The sequence below is a fragment of the Conger conger genome, chromosome 6, assembly GCF_963514075.1.
Source record: "Conger conger chromosome 6, fConCon1.1, whole genome shotgun sequence".
NCBI classification, from domain to species: domain Eukaryota; kingdom Metazoa; phylum Chordata; class Actinopteri; order Anguilliformes; family Congridae; genus Conger; species Conger conger.
In genome coordinates, this window is record NC_083765.1 from 5417785 (window position 1) to 5437066 (window position 19282).

At 41.4% G+C, this 19282-nt stretch overlaps 1 protein-coding gene across 1 annotated transcript; it reads left to right on the forward strand.

Moving 5' to 3' along the window:
• Positions 1–6955: 6955 nt before the first annotated feature.
• On the forward strand, positions 6956–12884 carry LOC133130510 (B-cadherin-like). The gene is made up of 11 exons (XM_061245152.1): positions 6956–7024; positions 7192–7332; positions 7426–7581; positions 7920–8067; positions 8272–8444; positions 8553–8681; positions 8856–9041; positions 9192–9436; positions 9845–9987; positions 10337–10561; positions 12355–12884. The coding sequence occupies exons 1-11, from the start codon at positions 6956–6958 to the stop codon at positions 12519–12521; spliced, it is 1782 nt and encodes a 593-aa protein (XP_061101136.1). The 3' UTR covers positions 12522–12884.
• Positions 12885–19282: the final 6398 nt, after the last annotated feature.

Consider the following 19282-nt stretch of genomic DNA (forward strand, 5'->3'; position numbering starts at 1 on the left):
CATAGCCATAACCAGGGAAAAGTTCGCTGAAAAGACCCTAGAGGGAAGTTCAATTTCAACTGCTACCTGTACAACAAAGATAAGGACGAGGGCCTTTTTTTTTTTTTTTTTTTTTTGAGAACAAAGAAACAAAGAAACAGAGCAAAAGTGACCAAAGTTAACTATCCAAACACTGCTTACCTAGCCAAACTAAAAATACCGATACACAAAGCAAGTCACAGAGACAACAATTAAGGTTCACAGGGAGGTAGGGAGGGATGGGGAGAGGTGCTGCTTGAAGAGGTGTGTCTTCAGCTTGCGCTTGAAGGTGGGGAGAGATTCTACAGTTCTGACCTCAACGGGGAGTTCGTTCCACCACCGTGGAGCCAGAACAGACAGTAGTCGTGAGCGTGATGTGGAGGTTCTGAGAGGGGGAGCCAAGCGGCCTGTGGAGGCTGTATACTTTGTATATACTTTACATAACCCTTGAGTTAAAACTAAATACATATTAAAGTGTTCAATATGTTTTCAATAAGAAGAATACATTTGAGTATGTTTAAGTAAATGTAATCCATAGGGTCACTCATGCAGGAATGGTCTCTCTTGGCAAGATATTCGCTTCCTCTTTGTGGAACATCAACAGATGTTTAAGCGGTGGTTCGCAGTGACGAAGTAGCTCAGCTAGTGGAACGCGGTGCCTTTCAATAGGACAGCTTTCGGGAAATGTATTTTTTTTTCTAAATTCTAAATCGGTGTCCTTGAACTACTCCATTGCTTGTCCGCATAATGGCTTCCTTGACTTTAATTGTCACAACTCAGGTCCACAGTCTGACGATGGCCAATCACAGCCTCCAAAGGCAACCAAAACCCAAGAATCAAGACTAGATCCTGAAAGCTCTATTATGGCAGAAAAACCTGTGAAGCAGAACCAGAGACAAAACCAAGAAAATGTTTTTATGAAATGGTGGTTGTAGTATCTCAGAAACTGCTGATCTCCTGTAATTCATTCATTCATGCACACTAGTCACTAGAGGTGCAGAAAAGTCAAAACATCCAGTGAGCAGCAGTTCTGTGGGCAAAAACGCCTTGTCAATGAGAGAGGTCAGTGGATAAGGGCCAGCCTGGTCAAAGCTGACAGGAAGGTGACAGTAACACAAATAACAACGCATTACAACAGTAGTATGCAGAAGAGCATCTCTGAACACACAACGCATCAAACCTCTGAGTGGATAGGCTACAGCAGCAGAAGACCAATAAGTCAAAAAAACAAGTCTAATAAATACCTAATAAAATGCTCCCTGAGTGTATATTGTAATGGTTAGATGTTATTTTTCCTAAACTACTTTTGAATGTATTAGAATAGAAAAATGTTGAACAAGAGTGCAGTTTTCTTGCACATCCTCCAGTGTGGAGCTGTCATATAAAAACACATCTTTGGAGAAAAGCAATACTGATGTCAGTGAGAGAATCAAGAGAGATGGCTGAAAATATCTTTGTTCCTCAGGTTTGCCTGTGTGGTTTCTTTTGCTGTCTTGCAGAATCGATAGAAGTACACAGTACTGCTATGGATGTGAAAATCTAATAAATACTGAATAAAGTGCTCACTGAGTGTAAGTATGGTGTGACCTGCTTCATCATTTTGGGTTCTATTCGATTGTGAAGAGGAGGATCTCGGCTTTCTTGTAATATTTATAAACTTTTTACTGTACATTTTCAGCAAGATATGCTTATTTCAAACTGTGTTTTTGAGAATAATTGACTCCAAAGTCTGTGTCTGTCCATGTTTGATTTGACAAAAATGATTGTTGCGACTCACAACAGAACGCATTTCCTCATGATAAGTATTCAAAGACTGACATAATTGATTAAAGTATACACTTCACAATGTCATCTGTATTTGCTTTCTCCTGGTACATACCTTCACAGCTCTGATTAGTGGGTCAGAAGGCCAGCAAGCCAAGCATCACTGCAAAGGGGCGGCTTGTAGCGTAGTGGTTAAGGTACATGACTGGGAAGCCACAATACAATCTGCTCAGCCGTTGGGCCCTTGAGCAAGGCCCTTAACCCTGCAATGCTCCAGGAGAAGATTGTCTCCTGCTTAGTTTAATCAACTGTACGTTGCTCTGGATAAGAGCGTCTGCAAAATGCCATTAATTTAATGTGATAGTTCTGTCCACAGAGCCCACTAGAGTGCTGCATAAACAGAATTAGATTAACTCTTCCGTCTGTGGTTTCACAGTGTGCCTGTTTACGCTTAATCGCCTGTTAGTCTCATCACACGCCACTTCCTCTACACAGATTAAAAGTGTGATCTGTTGGTCTCTAGAGTTTAGAATGGTGCAAAAAACAAAAAACATCCAGTGAGCAGCAGTTATTTGGGCAAAAACGCCTTGTCAATGAGAGAGGTCAGTGGATAAGGGCCAGCCTGGTCAAAGCTGACAGGAAGGTGACAGTAACACAAATAACAACGCATTACAACAGTAGTATGCAGAAGAGCATCTCTGAACACACAACACATCAAACCTCTGAGTGGATAGGCTACAGCAGCAGAAGACCAATAAGTCAAAAAAACAAGTCTAATAAATACCTAATAAAATGCTCCCTGAGTGTATATTGTAATGGTTAGATGTTATTTTTCCTAAACTACTTTTGAATGTATTAGAATAGAAAAATGTTGAACAAGAGTGCAGTTTTCTTGCACATCTTCCAGTGTGGAGCTGTCATATAAAAACACATCTTTGGAGAAAAGCAATACTGATGTCAGTGAGAGAATCAAGAGAGATGGCTGAAAATGTCTTTGTTCCTCAGGTTTGCCTGTGTGGTTTCTTTTGCTGTCTTGCAGAATCGATAGAAGTACACAGTACTGCTATGGATGTGAAAATCTAATAAATACCTAATAAAGTGCTCACTGAGTATAAGTAGGTGTGACCTGCTCCATCATTTTGGGTTCTATTCGATTGTGAAGAGGAGGATCTCGGCTTTCTTGTAATATTTCTAATAACTTTTTACTGTACATTTTCAGTAAGATCAGCTCATTTCAAACTGTGTTTTTGAGAATAATTGACTCCAAAGTCTGTGTCTGTCCATGTTTGATTTGACAAAAATGATTGTTGCGACTCACAACAGAACGCATTTCCTCATGATAAGTATCCAAAGACTGACTTGATTGGTTAAAGTATACATTTCACAATGTCGTCTGTATTTGCTTTCTCCTGGTACATACCTTCACAGCTCTGATTAGTGGGTCAGAAGGCCAGCAAGCCAAGCATCACTGCAAAGGGGCGGCTTGTAGTGGTTAAGGTACATGACTGGGAAGCCACAATACGATCTGCACAGCCGTTGGGCCCTTGAGCAAGGCCCTTAACCCTGCAATGCTCCAGGAGAAGATCGTCTCCTGCTTAGTTTAATCAACTGTACGTTGCTCTGGATAAGAGCGTCTGCCAAATGCCATTAATTTAATGTGATAGTTCTGTCCACAGAGCCCACTAGAGTGCTGCATAAACAGAATTAGATTAACTCTTCTGTCTGTGGTTTCACAGTGCACCTGTTTAAGCTTAATCGCCTGTTAATCTCATCACACGCCACTTCCTCTACACAGATTAAAAGTGTGATCTGTTGGTGCGGTCTCTAGAGTTTAGAATGGTGCAAAAAACAAAAAACATCCAGTGAGCAGCAGTTATTTGACCAAAAACGTCTTGTCAATGAGAGAGGTCAGTGGGGCCAGCCTGGTCAAAGCTGACAGGAAGGTGACAGTAACGCAAATCGTGTGATCAGTGGCCCATCGATGGCAACAGTCCTGTGAGACTGGCCATCCCTAGATAGATAACGACATCTTTGTACGTGTGTATGCATCATGTATGTTCATAACTACAAATATTTTTAAAAAGCTATGAAAACCTGCTGAGCGATAAGTTTGCGGATGATCTGTAGCCTTGTAATTCTGTGCTTGTAGAATGATTTATTGCTTAATTTGCTGATATGAAATCATTGTTGTTGCCTTCTCTGAAGAATACCGCTAGCATAGCACTTAGCAGTATACTGGAAATGCTATTCAGCCTTAAATGGTAAATGGTTGGCATTTATATAGCCCCTTTATCCAAAGTGCTGTACAATTAATGCTTCTCATTCACCCATTCATACACACACTCACAGTGATTGGCTGCCATGCAAGGCCCCGACCAGCTCGTCAGGAGCATTTTGGGGGTTAGGTGTCTTGCTCAGGGATACTTCGACACAGCCCAGGCAGGGGATCGACCCGGCAACCCTCCGACTACCAGATGACTGCTCTTACTGCCTGAGCCATGTCGCCCCCACCTTACTTCCCTATTGACAAACTAAGCACTTAAATGACCTGATAAAAGCATTAAATCAATCACAGATGTGCCTTTGGTGACTCTAAGGCATCATTAAAACGGTGTCCAAAGAAATCGTAAACACTACGTGGCAAACTACAGAGCATGTCAGATATGATACAATTTACATAGAATCAGTTGTACAGCCACGAACATTTAGTCTAGTACACGTGGAAAAATATGCTGAAGCATGATTAAAAGGGTGTCAGGGTTTTAGTCCATTTATGGTGTTTGGATGTTTCTTGGCTAAAGGTTGTGTCCAGATATTCGAAATTTGGGCTGAATAGAATAAATACATTATAAATGTACTACTACATGGCTCAGGCAGTAAGAGCAGTCGTCTGGCAGTCGGAGGGTTGCCGGTTTGATCCCCCGCCCGGGCTGTGTCGAAGTGTCCCTGAGCAAGACACCTAACCCCCAAATGCTCCTGACGAGCTGGTCGGGGCCTTGCATGGCAGCCAATCGCCGTCGATGTGTGAGTGTGTGTATGAATGGGTGAATGGAGAAGCATCAGTTGTACAGCGCTTTGGATAAAGGCGCTATATAAATGCCTGCCATTTACTATTTACTATCAGGAACTAAAGGGCTTCTTCCGCCTTTCAGGCCACCAGCTGCCTCAATAGCTACATTTTTTTACAGACACCACAGAAGAACAGAAGACAGCAGACGGTTCAGAGAAGCGGAGAGAATAGTTTCACTCATCAAATGGGTCCTGAAATATACTATGAAGTTATCCTTCTCTTCATGCATGTAAGTCTGAGCTCCACTGCCACTTACTCTGTTGTAATTTGTCATGGACACAATTTTTTTAAATATGCAGTTGTCAGTTTCAGACATTTGACCGTTAATTTAAAGCCTGGTTCATGAATTAGATCTAGATCTTTGTGTACCCCTTTGTCCTGCTGTGACCACAAATCAAAATGAATATAATTTCTTATGCTTATTTTGTGCTTTGTTGTATGCCTTTTACCATTATTGGCATTGCTTGTATACTGTGTTGTGGTGTGCTGTGTCGTAATGACTAGACTACCTAGACCATCTGTGGTTTCACAGTGCATCTGTTTAAGCAATCTTAGCACATGCCACTTCCTCAAAACGAATGAAAAGTGTGATTTCAGTGGTATTGCATGATCGTTGGTGCAGTCTATAGAGTTTACTCAGAATGGTGCGAAAAACAAAAAGCAACTGTGTTGTGCCGCGTTGTGTTTTAATGATTAGACTCTGCCTCGCAAAGAAAATCTAACGCAATTGCAAGTAACAGAAGCAATGGATTGTATTAAAGGTTCATAATCAAAGTTGTTGGCAATGACTATTCAGAATAACACATTAAAGGCTTGTACAAGAAGCTATAATTACAGACAGAAATGCCAAGCCAATTTAACATATTGTTAAAATTTTGAAATTTCACCAAAGATGACATTTGGTCTGAAAAACAGCTGAACCTCTTGACCATGTCCGCATGCTTTTATGCATTTTGTTGCTGCCACATGATTGGATGATTAAAATTCACTTAACAAGTCTACCTAATAAAGTGCTCACGAAGGGTTCAGTTTACCATATATAGTATGCTACTATGTCACTTCAAAATCTTTTTATAGATAGTGAAGTGGAATGGTTTTCCACTCTAAACCTTCCAAATTTCTATATATTTTAGTAAGTTACTGGGCATCTTTGCTACTTTTGTCTATGTTAGAAAATACTTCATAAAACTTAAGTGACACACAAAGGTTTTGCTGTGTTTTGCCAACCACAATTTCTGTTCGGCAAAGTAATTCCGCTGTAATTCCGTTGTGTTGTGAAAAAAACTAAACCTATTACCTCACACCTCAGGGCTGGGCTACAGGTATACCAGCAGAGACTGTACCATGGCAACCGAGCAACACATCCATTAGCACGGACACAACCCAACTTCTCAATAAAGGTATGTAAGCTGTAAATTAACTAAAGGCATCACAAATTAGTCTAATAAAATAAAGCAACTGCCTGTTGCTGTGTCTGGTAAAGCATCAGTTCTGTCAATAATGTCACAGCTGCTGCCTGTCTCACTCCATCCATCCATCCATTATCTTAACCCGCTTATCCTGAACAGGGTTGCAGGGGGGCTGGAGCCTATCCCAGCATACATTGGCCGAAAGGCAGGAATACAACCTAGACAGGTTGCCAGTCCATCGCAGGGCACACACACCATTCACTCACACACTCATACCTATGGGCAATTTAGACTCTCCAATCAGCCTAACCTGCATGACTGTGGGAGGAAACCGGAGTACCCGGAGGAAACCCACGCAAACACAGGGAGAACATGAAAACTCCTCACAGAGAGGCCCTGGCTGACAGGGATTCGAACCCAGGACCTCCTTGCTGTGAGGCAGCAGTGCTACCCACTGCACCATCCGTGCCGCCTGAGTGAAATTAATTTTCACAAAATAGGCTTAACTTGTGAGGCACAAATAGCCGCCAAAAACCAGCAGATGGCGGTAGCATGCAGATCCTATTTATAATCCTATATTGTGTCTTTCATTTTAAATCCAAGTACTAAACTAATGTTAAATACTACTCTTTTTTTTATTTTTATAGAGACAAATGTAAAACTTGGACCCAAATTCTCAGATGGCCCAAAGAAGATGTCCACAGACACAGGAGACAGTCAGCATGACCATCAACACAAGGTGGGCAGCATCACTCCTGTGCAGGTCAGGATCACTCCTGTGCACACACACACACACACACACACACACACGCACACGCACACGCACACACACACACGTACATGCACAGGCATGTACGCACACACGCACTCTTTTAGGTGCTGTTATGATGAGCTGATATTGGTATTAATTTGATTGCAATACTTCCTCAGCCTCAGCACTCTGCAGCTCTTCCAGTGCTGATGTTTCCACGCTCTTCCAAAGGGCTGAAGAGGCAGAAGAGGGACTGGGTCATTCCCCCCATCAACTTCCCAGAGAACGACAGAGGCCCCTTCCCCAAACAGATGGTGCAGGTAGGTGCCCGGCGCTTTGGCTTGCCCATTTCAGTTTGGTTACAACTCAGTCAGGTTTTACTGACCGACGCCTGGTTGTTTTTGTGTTCACAGATCAGATCCAGCAGGGATAAGGAAGTGCCGATGCATTACAAAATCACTGGGCCTGGGGCAGATCAGCCCCCTGTTCAGCTGTTCAAAATTGACCGAGACTCTGGCTGGCTCAGTGTCACACAGCCTTTGGACCGAGAGAGGCAAGATAAATATAAAGTGAGTTGTTGTTTTGCTTTTTTTCCCCAGGAACATAAAAGCATTTTTTGTGTTTGGTTGAGTCCCAGCTGCAACTTCAGGCCAGTGTAGTCCATCTATTCAGGATGGCTGGGGATCACATGCTTGTGTCAGTCAATCACTTCTTTGATCAGGGTTTTTAGCAGCTATTGGTCAATGATCAATGATAGAATCAAGGGTACATTTCTGCACTACACACGTGTCTGTAAAACTGTTGTATCGTCTGTCTTCAAATGTCATTTTATGTTTCGTTTTTTTGTTTAATACCCTCGATTTTTAATCTTTTTCTCTCTCCTTGGTACCCTCTTCCCCCTCTCTAGCTCTTTGTTCACGCTAAAGCAGTGGGTCCAACTACTGCGGCCGAGGATCCCATGGAATTTATCATCTCTGTGATCGATCAGAACGATGAGATACCCAAATTCACTGATGAAACCTTTTTTGGCGAGTTAGCTGAAGGATCCAAAGCAGGTAGGCTCATCTCAGGGCAAATGTCAGTATGGTACAACAGAAGCATAGCCTTTGACAGCAGTAGCAATATTCACTAGCTGGGTTGACTGCCCAAGACCCATTATCACAAACGGCCATGGTGGTGTTGTTCTGTTGAATTAGATACATTTTTGTTGAATTGCTCATGCTGACATTAATTTGCGTTCATTCATTTTCCCTCTTAAGGTTTTGAATTTATGAAGGTGACCGCTGTTGATCTAGATGAACCTGGTTCAGCTAATTCTGACATTAGATACAGAATTGTGAGCCAAGACCCAGATAGTCCATCACCAAATATGTTCTTTATTAACCCTATAACTGGAGGGATCCAACTGAAGTCAGAGGGGCTGGACAGAGAGGTATGCGATCCACTTATAACAGGATATATTTGAAAAAACGACAATGATTTTAAGAAAATGTAAAAAAGCGAATCCAGTGAGAGAACCATTTTGCTTTTCCTTTTGCAGAACTTTCCTCAATATACATTGGTAATTAGCGCTGCTGATATGGAGGGGTATGGCCTCTCAACCACCTGCAAAGCAAGCATCACAGTAACCGACAGCAACGACAACGCTCCTCAGTTTGTCCAAAATTCAGTAAGTGAACTTTAAGTGGGACTTTTCAGTTATGTGAAGTGTGCTATTCAAGTCTTTCCTATCCATAGTGTGGTGGGCTGTGCAGTTTCTGTTAATGTTAAAGAAGCATCCTTTAAGTTGAATTGTGTCTTCTACTTTGTGTAACACACATTCTGTAAACTTTCTCTTCCATAGTACACAGTGACTGTGCCTGAGAATGAAGTGGGTGCCCTAGTGGTGAAAATGCCAGTGACTAATGGGGATGAACCTCACACACCAGCCTGGTCAACTAAATACAAGATTATTGAAGGAGACAATGGAGGGTTCTTCAATGTTACCACTGGACCCAGCAAGCTGGAGGGCATTATTACTACAGTCAAGGTGAATATCCATGCTCTGGAGACCAAACATCTCAAAGGATCTTTGATCCACAAAATAGTTAATCTGCTTCAGCACCAAGCTTTTGTCAGACTGTTGCAAATTTTAAATAATTTATACATTATTAATTGTATATTTTCTGTCCCCAATCAGGGCCTTGATTTTGAGAAGAACGCAAAGTACACCTTGTTGGTCACCGTGGAGAATGATGCCCCGTTTGTCACCAATCTGCCAACCTCCACTGCCACAGTTATTGTGAACGTGGAGGATGTGAACGAGGCTCCAGTGTTTAATCCAGTTGAGAAGGTGGTCATTAAACCAGAGAACCTAGAAGTTGGTGCTGACATAATTGCATATACAGCAACTGACCCTGACATGGCAAAAAATCAGAAAGTATGGTAAGAAAATATTTCTGGGAATGCAACATTTAGCACAGCAGCGTTCACACGGAATAACCTGAATCAGGTTCACTAGTATTTCTGTACCTTCCTTAGCCCGCATTGCTCGCTTAGGCTAATCAACTGTAAGTCACTTTGGATAAAAGCTTCAGCTGTTATCATAACTGTAATGTACACACCGCCTGCCAGCCAGCTGATTATTTTCTCACAGCAACCACAAGCTGTGTGCGCTTACCACTAAAGTGTAGCTAATGCTTAGTTTACCTAAAAGCTGTATAGGGTCTTGCATGGAGAGTTATTGCACTTTGTGTAAATCCACTGCAGCCAGTGGTGTATTATATGAAAGTCTACAAACTAGTGGTTGAGAAAGAACAGAAACAAGCAATTGAGTATTTTTCTCCCCTGTAGGTATAAATCGGGCGATGATCCGGCTGGATGGCTGAACGTCAATAAAGAGACTGGACTTATCAAAGTGAGGAGCCTCATGGATAGAGAATCTCCCTTTGTCAAAGGGGGCAGATACCGGGCCCTCATCCTGGCCATTGATGATGGTATATATATATATATACAGTGGTGTGAAAAAGTGTTTGCCCCCTTCCTGATTTCTTATTTTTTTGCATGTTTGTCACAATTAAATGTTTCAGATCATCAAACAAATTTAAATATTATTCAAAGACAACACAAGTAAACACAAAATGCAGTTTTTAAATGAAGGTTTTTATTATTAAGGGAGAAAAAAAATCCAAACCTACATGGTATATATATATATTTAGAAATATATATATATATATATATATATATATATATATATATATATATATATATATATATAGTTGACCATTGATGCTTCCTTGTATCCATTCAGTACTGTGAACTAAGACCTGCCTCTTTTTTTCATAGGTGATGTCCCTGCAACGGGAACCGGGACTCTGCTGATCGAGCTGGAAGATGTAAATGACAACGCTCCCACAATCAATGAGAGGGCGATCACGATCTGTAACCAAGAATCTCAAACTGTGACTCTGTCCGTAACCGACCGAGACGGGCCTGGATTCACCTCCCCTTTCCGGGTGGATCTACAGGGAAGGAGCGCGAACAACTGGACCGCTCGCATGAATGGCACAAGTAAGCAAGCCTGTTTACCAGATTTAGCTTTAGCGCCATCTGTCAGGTTCTGTGTTTTCTGTTATCTGTTTTGTCTAAGTTCTTCGCGTTTTTGTTAATTGTTACCCTTGTGTTTTGATTCGACTCTTTGTCTTTGGACTCCCTTTGGTTTATTGGTTAGTGCTTTTGGTTTCTGATTTTGTTTCTTCGCCTGTTTGGACTACCTGTTTGTTTTCTGCCTGTGACCGTGACCATTCTCTGGATTACCTGTGTTGTTACCGTTTGCCTGGATACCAAACTTTTGCCTGGACTATCGATTACGAACTGCCTGTCCTGTACCATTCCTGTTTGCTGATTCTCGACCCCTGCCTGTATGATCTACGATAAACTTAAAGACGTTAACTTGAGCTTTTATGGTCTCACTATTGGGTTCGTTGATCTGGCCAAACATGAACCCAGCAAGCCCAACCCCGACCCAGGAGACGCTGAGACGGCAGGGACAACGACTTGGAGTGCGTGACACCGAGCTTCATTCCCTGAACCAGGACTTGGCCCACCTTCAGCACCAGATGGCCACATTGGCTAACTCTCTGGCCGGCGCTCAAGTTCCTCAACCTCTGTCGGTTCCCATCCAGAGCCCCGTCTGCCCCCACCTGAACACTATGATGGAGATCCCCGATCCTGCAGCTCGTTCCTGTCCCAGTATTCACTGATTTTAAAAGTACAGCCGAGTACAGTGCGACCCCTGGCCGAAGCCAACACTGTAACCACTCCTGCCAGACTTCTGATCTCCGGGAATCACCAGGAGGAGATCTCTTTCTACGTAATGAAATCACCCCTCATTCCTGTGATTTTGGGCAAACCCTGGCTTCTCCAGCACAACCTCCGAGTGGACTGGGTCCAGGGAACCATAACCGGCTGGAGCCCCAACTGTCACCAGTCCTGCTATTCCTGAGACCCCTCCTGACCTGTCCCCCATCCCGCTCGTCTACCACGAAGTCCGTCAGGTGTTCTGCAAGTCCTGGGCCTGCTCCCTACCTCCTCTCCACTCGTGAGATTGTACTGTAAGGGAAACACCAGCAGTTCATGACTGAAAGATTGTGAGAGCTGTGTTTGAAGAAGACGTTGAGAGCAACAATATAGAGGCTATACCACAAGATGCAAACCACTCATCAGTAGTAAGAATTTGGAAAGAAGTACAGAGATGAGCCACAAAAATGTTCAGGAACAAAGTTTTATGGACTGATGAGACCATGATTAACCTACCAAAGTAATGGAAAGGCCAAAGTGTGGAGAAAGGGATCTGCTCATGATCTAAAACATACAAGCTCATCTGTGAAGCACAGTGGAGGAAGTGTCATGACTTGAGTTTGCATGGGTGCTTCAGGAGTGGGCTCTTCATTGATGATCACTAGACTTTAACCCAATTGAGCATGTATTTCACCTCATGAAGAGGAGATTTAAGGAAGAAACAACTGAAAGAAGATGCAGTAGAAGCCTGGGAAGGCATCACAAAAGAAGAAAGCAAAAGTTTGGTGATGTCAATTGGTCTCAGGCTTAGTGCAGTTATTGCAAACAAGGAATATTCTACCAAATATTAAGTGTTATTTACTTTCATTTACTTAAATACTCTCTGTTCTGATATTTTTGCTCACCTACAAATAGGGTGGTCTGATACCAAAGTTGCTAGGTTCTAAGTAGTTTAACACGTCTAGGTGTAAATGCCAGGAAATAAAAAGTTGAATGTGATTTCAGCTTTTATCTCAACCCCAGATGTATTCTGTGTATTGTAAACTTTCATTTATTTGTTCCAGAGACGGGCATAATACTTGGACTGAGAACCTATTTGGAAGAGAATGACTACACTGTTATCCTCCGCGTATATGACAGCCAGGGACTGTTCCAGGACAACACCATTACTGCCACTGCAACTTGGGAAGCCTGCATAACTAGGGGTTCTTTTTGCATCAGACCGACTTAGAATTACTGTCTGAGTTCAGTTTAAATTGACATGAATTGGCATCTGTGTTCATGATCAATTTAATATCAGTGATTATCAGACGTTCTTGATCAAGATATAATCTCATGTATTTTTGCATTGATATTCTTGCTGTATTGTATTGTGTGCTTTGGGCTAAGAATTTAATTATAAGAATTTTAAAAAAAGAAGGTTTTTTCAATAAGCATGCTTGAGCAGATTCTTTTATTTCTTTTTTTGAGCAAATGATTGCAAATTCATTGTAATACTATATAATTATAATTTTTTCTATAATTAATATACTTTTCTAAATATTTTTACCATTTACACTTCTTTTTTTTATTTACACAATTTACTTTTCTTTTGCTCACATTTTAATTGGAGCTACAATTGTTTGGAAAAATATGAAATCAACAAAAGTCAGATATGGGAAAATGTTGTATAGTAGGATGTGATATATATACTTTACATAACCCTTGAGTTAAAACTAAATACATATTAAAGTGTTCAATATGTGTTCAATAAGAAGAATACATTTGAGTATGTTTAAGTAAATGTAATCCATAGGGTCACTCATGCAGGAATGGTCTCTCTTGGCAAGATATTCGCTTCCTCTTTGTGGAACATCAACAGATGTTTGAGCGGTGGTTCGCAGTGACGAAGTAGCTCAGCTAGTGGAACGCGGTGCCTTTCAATAGGACAACTTTCGGGAAATGTTTTTTTTTCCTCTAAATTCTAAATCGGTGTCCTTGAACTACTCCATTGCTTGTCCGCATAATGGCTTCCTTGACTTTAATTGTCACAACTCAGGTCCACAGTCTGACGATGGCCAATCACAGCCTCCAAAAGCAACCAACACCCAAGAATCAAGACTAGATCCTGAAAGCTCTATTATGCCAGAAAAACCTGTGAAGCAGAACCAGAGACAAAACCAAGAAAATGTTTTTATGAAATGGTGGTTGTAGTATCTCAGAAACTGCTGATCTCATGTAATTTATTAATTCATGCACACTAGTCACTAGAGGTGCAGAAAAGTCAAAACATTTAGTGAGCAGCAGTTCTGTGGGCCAAAATGCAGTGTTAAGGAGAGAGGTCAGAGGAGAAGGGTCAGACTAGTCAATGCTGACAGGAAGGTGACGGTAATGCTAATAACAACGCATTACAACAGTAGTATGCAGAACAGCATCTCTGAACACACAACGCATCAAACCTCTGAGTGGATAGGCTACAGCAGCAGAAGACCATTAAGTAAAAAAAACAAGTCTAATAAATACCTAATAAAATGCTCCCTGAGTGTATATTGTAATGGTTAGATGTTATTTTTCCTAAACTACTTTTGAATGTATTAGAATAGAAAAATGTTGAACAAGAGTGCAGTTTTCTTGCACATCCTCCAGTGTGGAGCTGTCATATAAAAACACATCTTTGGAGAAAAGCAATACTGATGTCAGTGAGAGAATCAAGAGAGAGGGCTGAAAATGTCTTTGTTCCTCAGGTTTGCCTGTGTGGTTTCTTTTGCTGTCTTGCAGAAACGATAGAAGTACACAGTACTGAAATGGAAGTGAAAGTCTAATAAATACCTAATAATGTGCTCACTGAGTGTAAGTATGGTGTGACCTGCTTCATCATTTTGGGTTCTATTTGATTGTGAAGAGGAGGATCTCGGCTTTCTTGTAATATTTATAATAACTTTTTACTGTACATTTTCAGCAAGATCAGCTCATTTCAAACTGTGTTTTTGAGAATAATTGACTCCAAATTCTGTGTCTGTCCATGTTTGATTTGACAAAAATGATTGTTGCGACTCACAACAGAACGCATTTCCTCATGATAAGTATTCAAAGACTGAAATAATTGGTTAAAGTATACATTTCACAAAGTCATCTGTATTTGCTTTCTTTCTCCTGGTACATACCTTCACAGCTCTGATTAGTGGGTCAGAAGGCCAGCAAGCCAAGCATCACTGCAAAGGGGCGGCTTGTAGCGTAGTGGTTAAGGTACATGACTGGGAAGCCACAATACGATCTGCACAGCCGTTGGGCCCTTGAGCAAGGCCCTTAACCCTGCATTGCTCCAGGAGAAGATTGTCTCCTGCTTAGTTTAATCAACTGTACGTTGCTCTGGATAAGAGCGTCTGCCAAATGCCATTAATTTAATGTGATAGTTCTGTCCACAGAGCCCACTAGAGTGCTGCATAAACAGAATTAGATTAACTCTTCCGTCTGTGGTTTCACAGTGTGCCTGTTTACGCTTAATCGCCTGTTAGTCTCATCACACGCCACTTCCTCTACACAGATTAAAAGTGTGATCTGTTGGTGCGGTCTCTAGAGTTTATAATGGTGCAAAAAACAAAAAACATCCAGTGAGCAGCAGTTATTTGGCCAAAAACGTCTTGTCAATGAGAGAGGTCAGTGGGGCCAGCCTGGTCAAAGCTGACAGGAAGGTGACAGTAACGCAAATCATGTGATCAGTGGCCCATCGATGGCAACAGTCCTGTGAGACTGGCCATCACTAGATAGATAACGACATCTTTGTACGTGTGTATGCATCATGTATGTTCATAGCCACAAATATTTTTAAAAAGCTATGAAAACCTGCTGAGCAATAAGTTTGCAGATGATCTGTAGCCTTGTAATTCTGTGCTTGGAGAATGATTTATTGCTTAATTTGCTTATATAAAATCATTGTTGTTGCCTTCTCTGAAGAATACTGCTAGCATAGCACTCAGCAGAATTCTGGAAATGCTATTCAGCCTTACCTCCCTATTGACAAACTAAGCACTTAAATTACCTTATAAAAGCATTAAATCGATCACAGAAGTCCCTTTGGTGACTCTAAGACATCATTAAAACGGTGTCCAAAGAAATCGTAAACAGAATGTGGCAAACTACAGAGCATGTCAGATATGATACAATTTACATAGAATCAGTTGTACAGCCACAAACATTTAGTCTAGTACACGTGGAAAAAAATGCTGAAGCATGATTAAAAGGGTGTCAGGGTTTTAGTCCATTTATGGTGTTTGGATGTTTCTTGGCTAAAGGTTGTGTCCAGATATAGAAAATTTGGGCTGAATAGAATAAATAAATAATCAATGTACTACTATCAGGAACTAAAGGGCTTCTTCCGCCTTTCATGCCACCAGCAGCCTCAAAGCAGCCTACGTTTTTTACAGACACCACAGAAGAACAGAAGACAGCAGACGGTTCAGAGAAGCGGAGAGAATAGTTTCACTCATCAAATGGGTCCTGAAATATACTATGAAGTTATCCTTCTCTTCATGCATGTAAGTCTGAGCTCCACTGCCACTTACTCTTGTAATTTGTCATGGACAGAATTTTTTTAAATATGTAAGCCAGTCATAAGTAACATTTGGTCTCATGCGCTGGTCAGCTTGCTGACTTCCCTCTCCTGGAGCATACATTGTTAGCCCCCACCGTTGGCACACATGCCTGAGGGGGAGAGCTAGAGAAGGATTCTTAGAGGCGCCTTCTTGGGCCCTGGAGGCCCCCCTTTTCTCACATTCCTACAGGATTTGAGTACAGGAGTACTGGATATGGTATAAAGATGTTTCATGATAATCCCAGGTCAGAATATAGTGATGTTTGGTGTTATTCTGATTGGTTCAGTGCGACTGGTGTAATGGTCTAGTTTTTGTAACAGTCTACCTTTGATATCACAACCATTCAGGAAAACTGGGCAAAAGCTGTCTCTGTAGAAGCCATGTGTTTTAGCCCCCTGCCTGGTGGGCCTGGCTGTAAATTATAGATGGGTGACTCACTTTTTAGAACTAAGGCCTGGATTTCGGAGATAAGGAGAAGAAACCAAACAGTCTGGGATGTCTCCTTTCCTTTCATTCACCCAAATCAGGTTTATCCCAAAGGTATATTACCATGAGAGGCACAAAAACATATTTACAGCATAATGCAGTTATCATGAAAACTCCCAACTACAGCATTCATAGATATGATGGGGCGGCCTGTAGCATGGTGGTTAAGGTCAGGAAGGGCTGCCATGTGTGAGGGGCCTGTGAGCTGGGGTTCCAATGTTGTTTAGACTACCTGTTGGGGAGTTAAGATGTATGAGTGGTCCAAGGCCAGTTGGGTCATGGGAAAAGAATCCTCCCGAACATTGGTGACCTCCCTGTGACCCCATACCTGGTCACTTCCAAGGGGGAAGACTCCGGACAATGCCACAGTGCCCTCATTTGGGCACTGCTGTCATTACACCGGTGACTGCTCTCTTGGATTAAATATTCAAAACTGCTATTAAGATAGTAAATAGACCCGGTAACACCTTGAAAACATTGCCCATGTGGTCCTTGTATTATTGCATTAAGTCTTATGTAATGGTAACAGGAATTGCATGTAAAATGGATAATCAGGAGGGAAGTTTCATGATAACTGCAACATTATAAAACATAAGGGTAATCTGTTTGGTATGGATGTGATCTGATAAAATCAAGGAATCGGATGAGATACATTTCATACCAAATGGAATTTAATAAACTATAGTTTCAGTATCCCAAGGGAAAACCTACACGTCCTCTCCTGGTAATCATCTCATTTTCCCTACTCAACAACCCCCAACGGTGGGGGTCTAAATTCCAGATTTGACCACCCCTCCAGGTTGATTTATGGCACTGCCGCCTGGTTCCAAACGTATGATTTGGCATAAAAGCAAGGGAGACAGACCAATCTGGGAAGATCGTATTCGACTTCCCACACAACATGTCTTGTGTATGTATGTATGTATGTATGTAAGTATCAGGAAGATCGTATTCGACTTTCCATACGGCATATTCTATACTCTGTGTTTGTGTGTAGTCCAAGCAGGCTAGGTATGATTATTTACTCTATCTCTATTCTTAATTTGTGTATTTTATACTTGATTGTGATATTCTAAAGCTAATAACCTACCTGTCTGCGAATAAACTATTTTGCTTGTAACTTGCGTGATCTCCATGACTCTAATTCATCTTGTACCTTTTCAGCCTAAATTACAACTGAAATACTCAGGGGGAAATGGTGGCCAAAAGACCGACCGATCGGCGGGGCGGTACACCTGTGATAGTTCTAAGTTGTGAGGCCAGCAATTTCTGTCCCTTAAAGGGTCGGGCGACGCAAGGCTCTTGTAATCTGGTGCGAAGGGAACCCATGGGCGTTATAGCGCCGGTTCCTGCCAAATTAGCTCGAAGGAGCCCAGACAATGCTACGCCGACCTGGGCTCGCAAATATCATGGCAGGTTTGCATGTATTGTGTTGATTGGACCCTCAGCCTCTGAGTTCTCCACCGAACTGAGATTGTAATGTCGAATGTCGAATGTAATCACTCCCGAGGTCCGCGTAAGTTGCAAACCCAAATTGCTAAATTATATTTTAAATGGAGTCAGATAAACGAGTAAAACTATAATAACCACTAAGCGTACAATACGGCCCCGTTTGAGAACGGAGAATATTAAGAATTGTACTGATCCGTTTCTGGCCAGCTATAAGCGGGATATGGGGCAGGTCAATCTATATCCGACCCATGGCAACGGACCCAGTATATTCTTAAACATAATTGTGCTCTGTTCTTGTACGGAGGATAATAATTAACCCAACTAATGTTCTCCCAACAACGCCAGAAGGAGAAGCACGCAAATCCCCCTTCGGCCCCCGCTAAATTCCGTCATTGGGTTAGCTGTGGGGTTTTACAAATATGCAGTTGTCAGTTTCAGAGATTTGACCGTTAATTTAAAGCCTGGTTCATAAATTAGATCTAGATCTTTGTGTATCCCTTCGTCCTGCTGTGACCATAAATCAAAATGAATATAATTTTTTATGCTTATTTTGTGCTTTATGGTATGCCTTTTGCCATTATTGGCATTGCTTTGTATACTGTGTTGTGCTGTGCTGGGTCGTAATGATTAGACTATCTGTTTAAGCAATCTTAGCACACGCCACTTCCTCTAAACGAATGAAAAGTGTAATTTCAGTGATACTGCATGATCGTTGGTGCAGTTTATAGAGTTTACTCAGAATGGTGCGAAAAACAAAAAACATCCAGTGAGTGTGAGCATTGCTTTGTACACTGTGTTGTGCTGCGTTGTGTTTTAATGACTAGACTCTGCCTCGCAAAGCAAATCTAACGCAATTGCAAGTAACAGAAGCAATGGAAACTTTTTTTCCCTTTGATAAAATCTATTTGGCGAATTCATTTGAATTCAATTTAAATATTGCCTCAAAAATGTAACCTGCTTTTCGGTTTTATTTTGGAAAAATGTATGTATTTGGAACCTGAAGCTTTCAAGCCCCAAAAGAGTTTATTTTACTGTTACACTTAAATACTTTTTGTATTAAAGGTTCATAATCGAAGTTGTTGGCAATGACTATTCAGAATAACACATTAAAGGCTTGTGTACAAGAAGCTATAATTACAGGCAAAAATTCCAAGCCAATTTAACATATTGTAAAAATTTAGAAATTTCACCAAAGAAGACATTTGGTCTGAAAAACAGCTGAACCTCTTGACCATGTCCGCATGCTCTTAGGCATTTTGTTGCTGCCACATGATTGGATGATTAAATATTCACTTAACAAGCTGGTGTCCAGGTCTACCTAATAAGGTGCTCCCTGAGGGTTCAGTTTACCATATATAGTATGCTACTATGTCACTTCAAAATCTTTTTATAGATAGTCAAGTGGAATGGTTTTCCACTCTAAACCTTCCAAATTTCTATATATTTTAGTAAGTTACTGGGCATCTTTGCTACTTTTGTCTAT

Bases quoted from the DNA above. Each gene is read 5' to 3' on its own strand.
- LOC133130510 (XM_061245152.1), top strand. From the start codon at position 6,956: ATGTCCACAGACACAGGAGACAGTCAGCATGACCATCAACACAAGGTG. The intron at 8,682-8,855 runs GTAAGTGAACTT...TCTCTTCCATAG, and splicing joins CTCAGTTTGTCCAAAATTCA to TACACAGTGACTGTGCCTGA. The intron at 9,988-10,336 runs GTATATATATAT...TTTTTTTCATAG, and splicing joins CATCCTGGCCATTGATGATG to GTGATGTCCCTGCAACGGGA.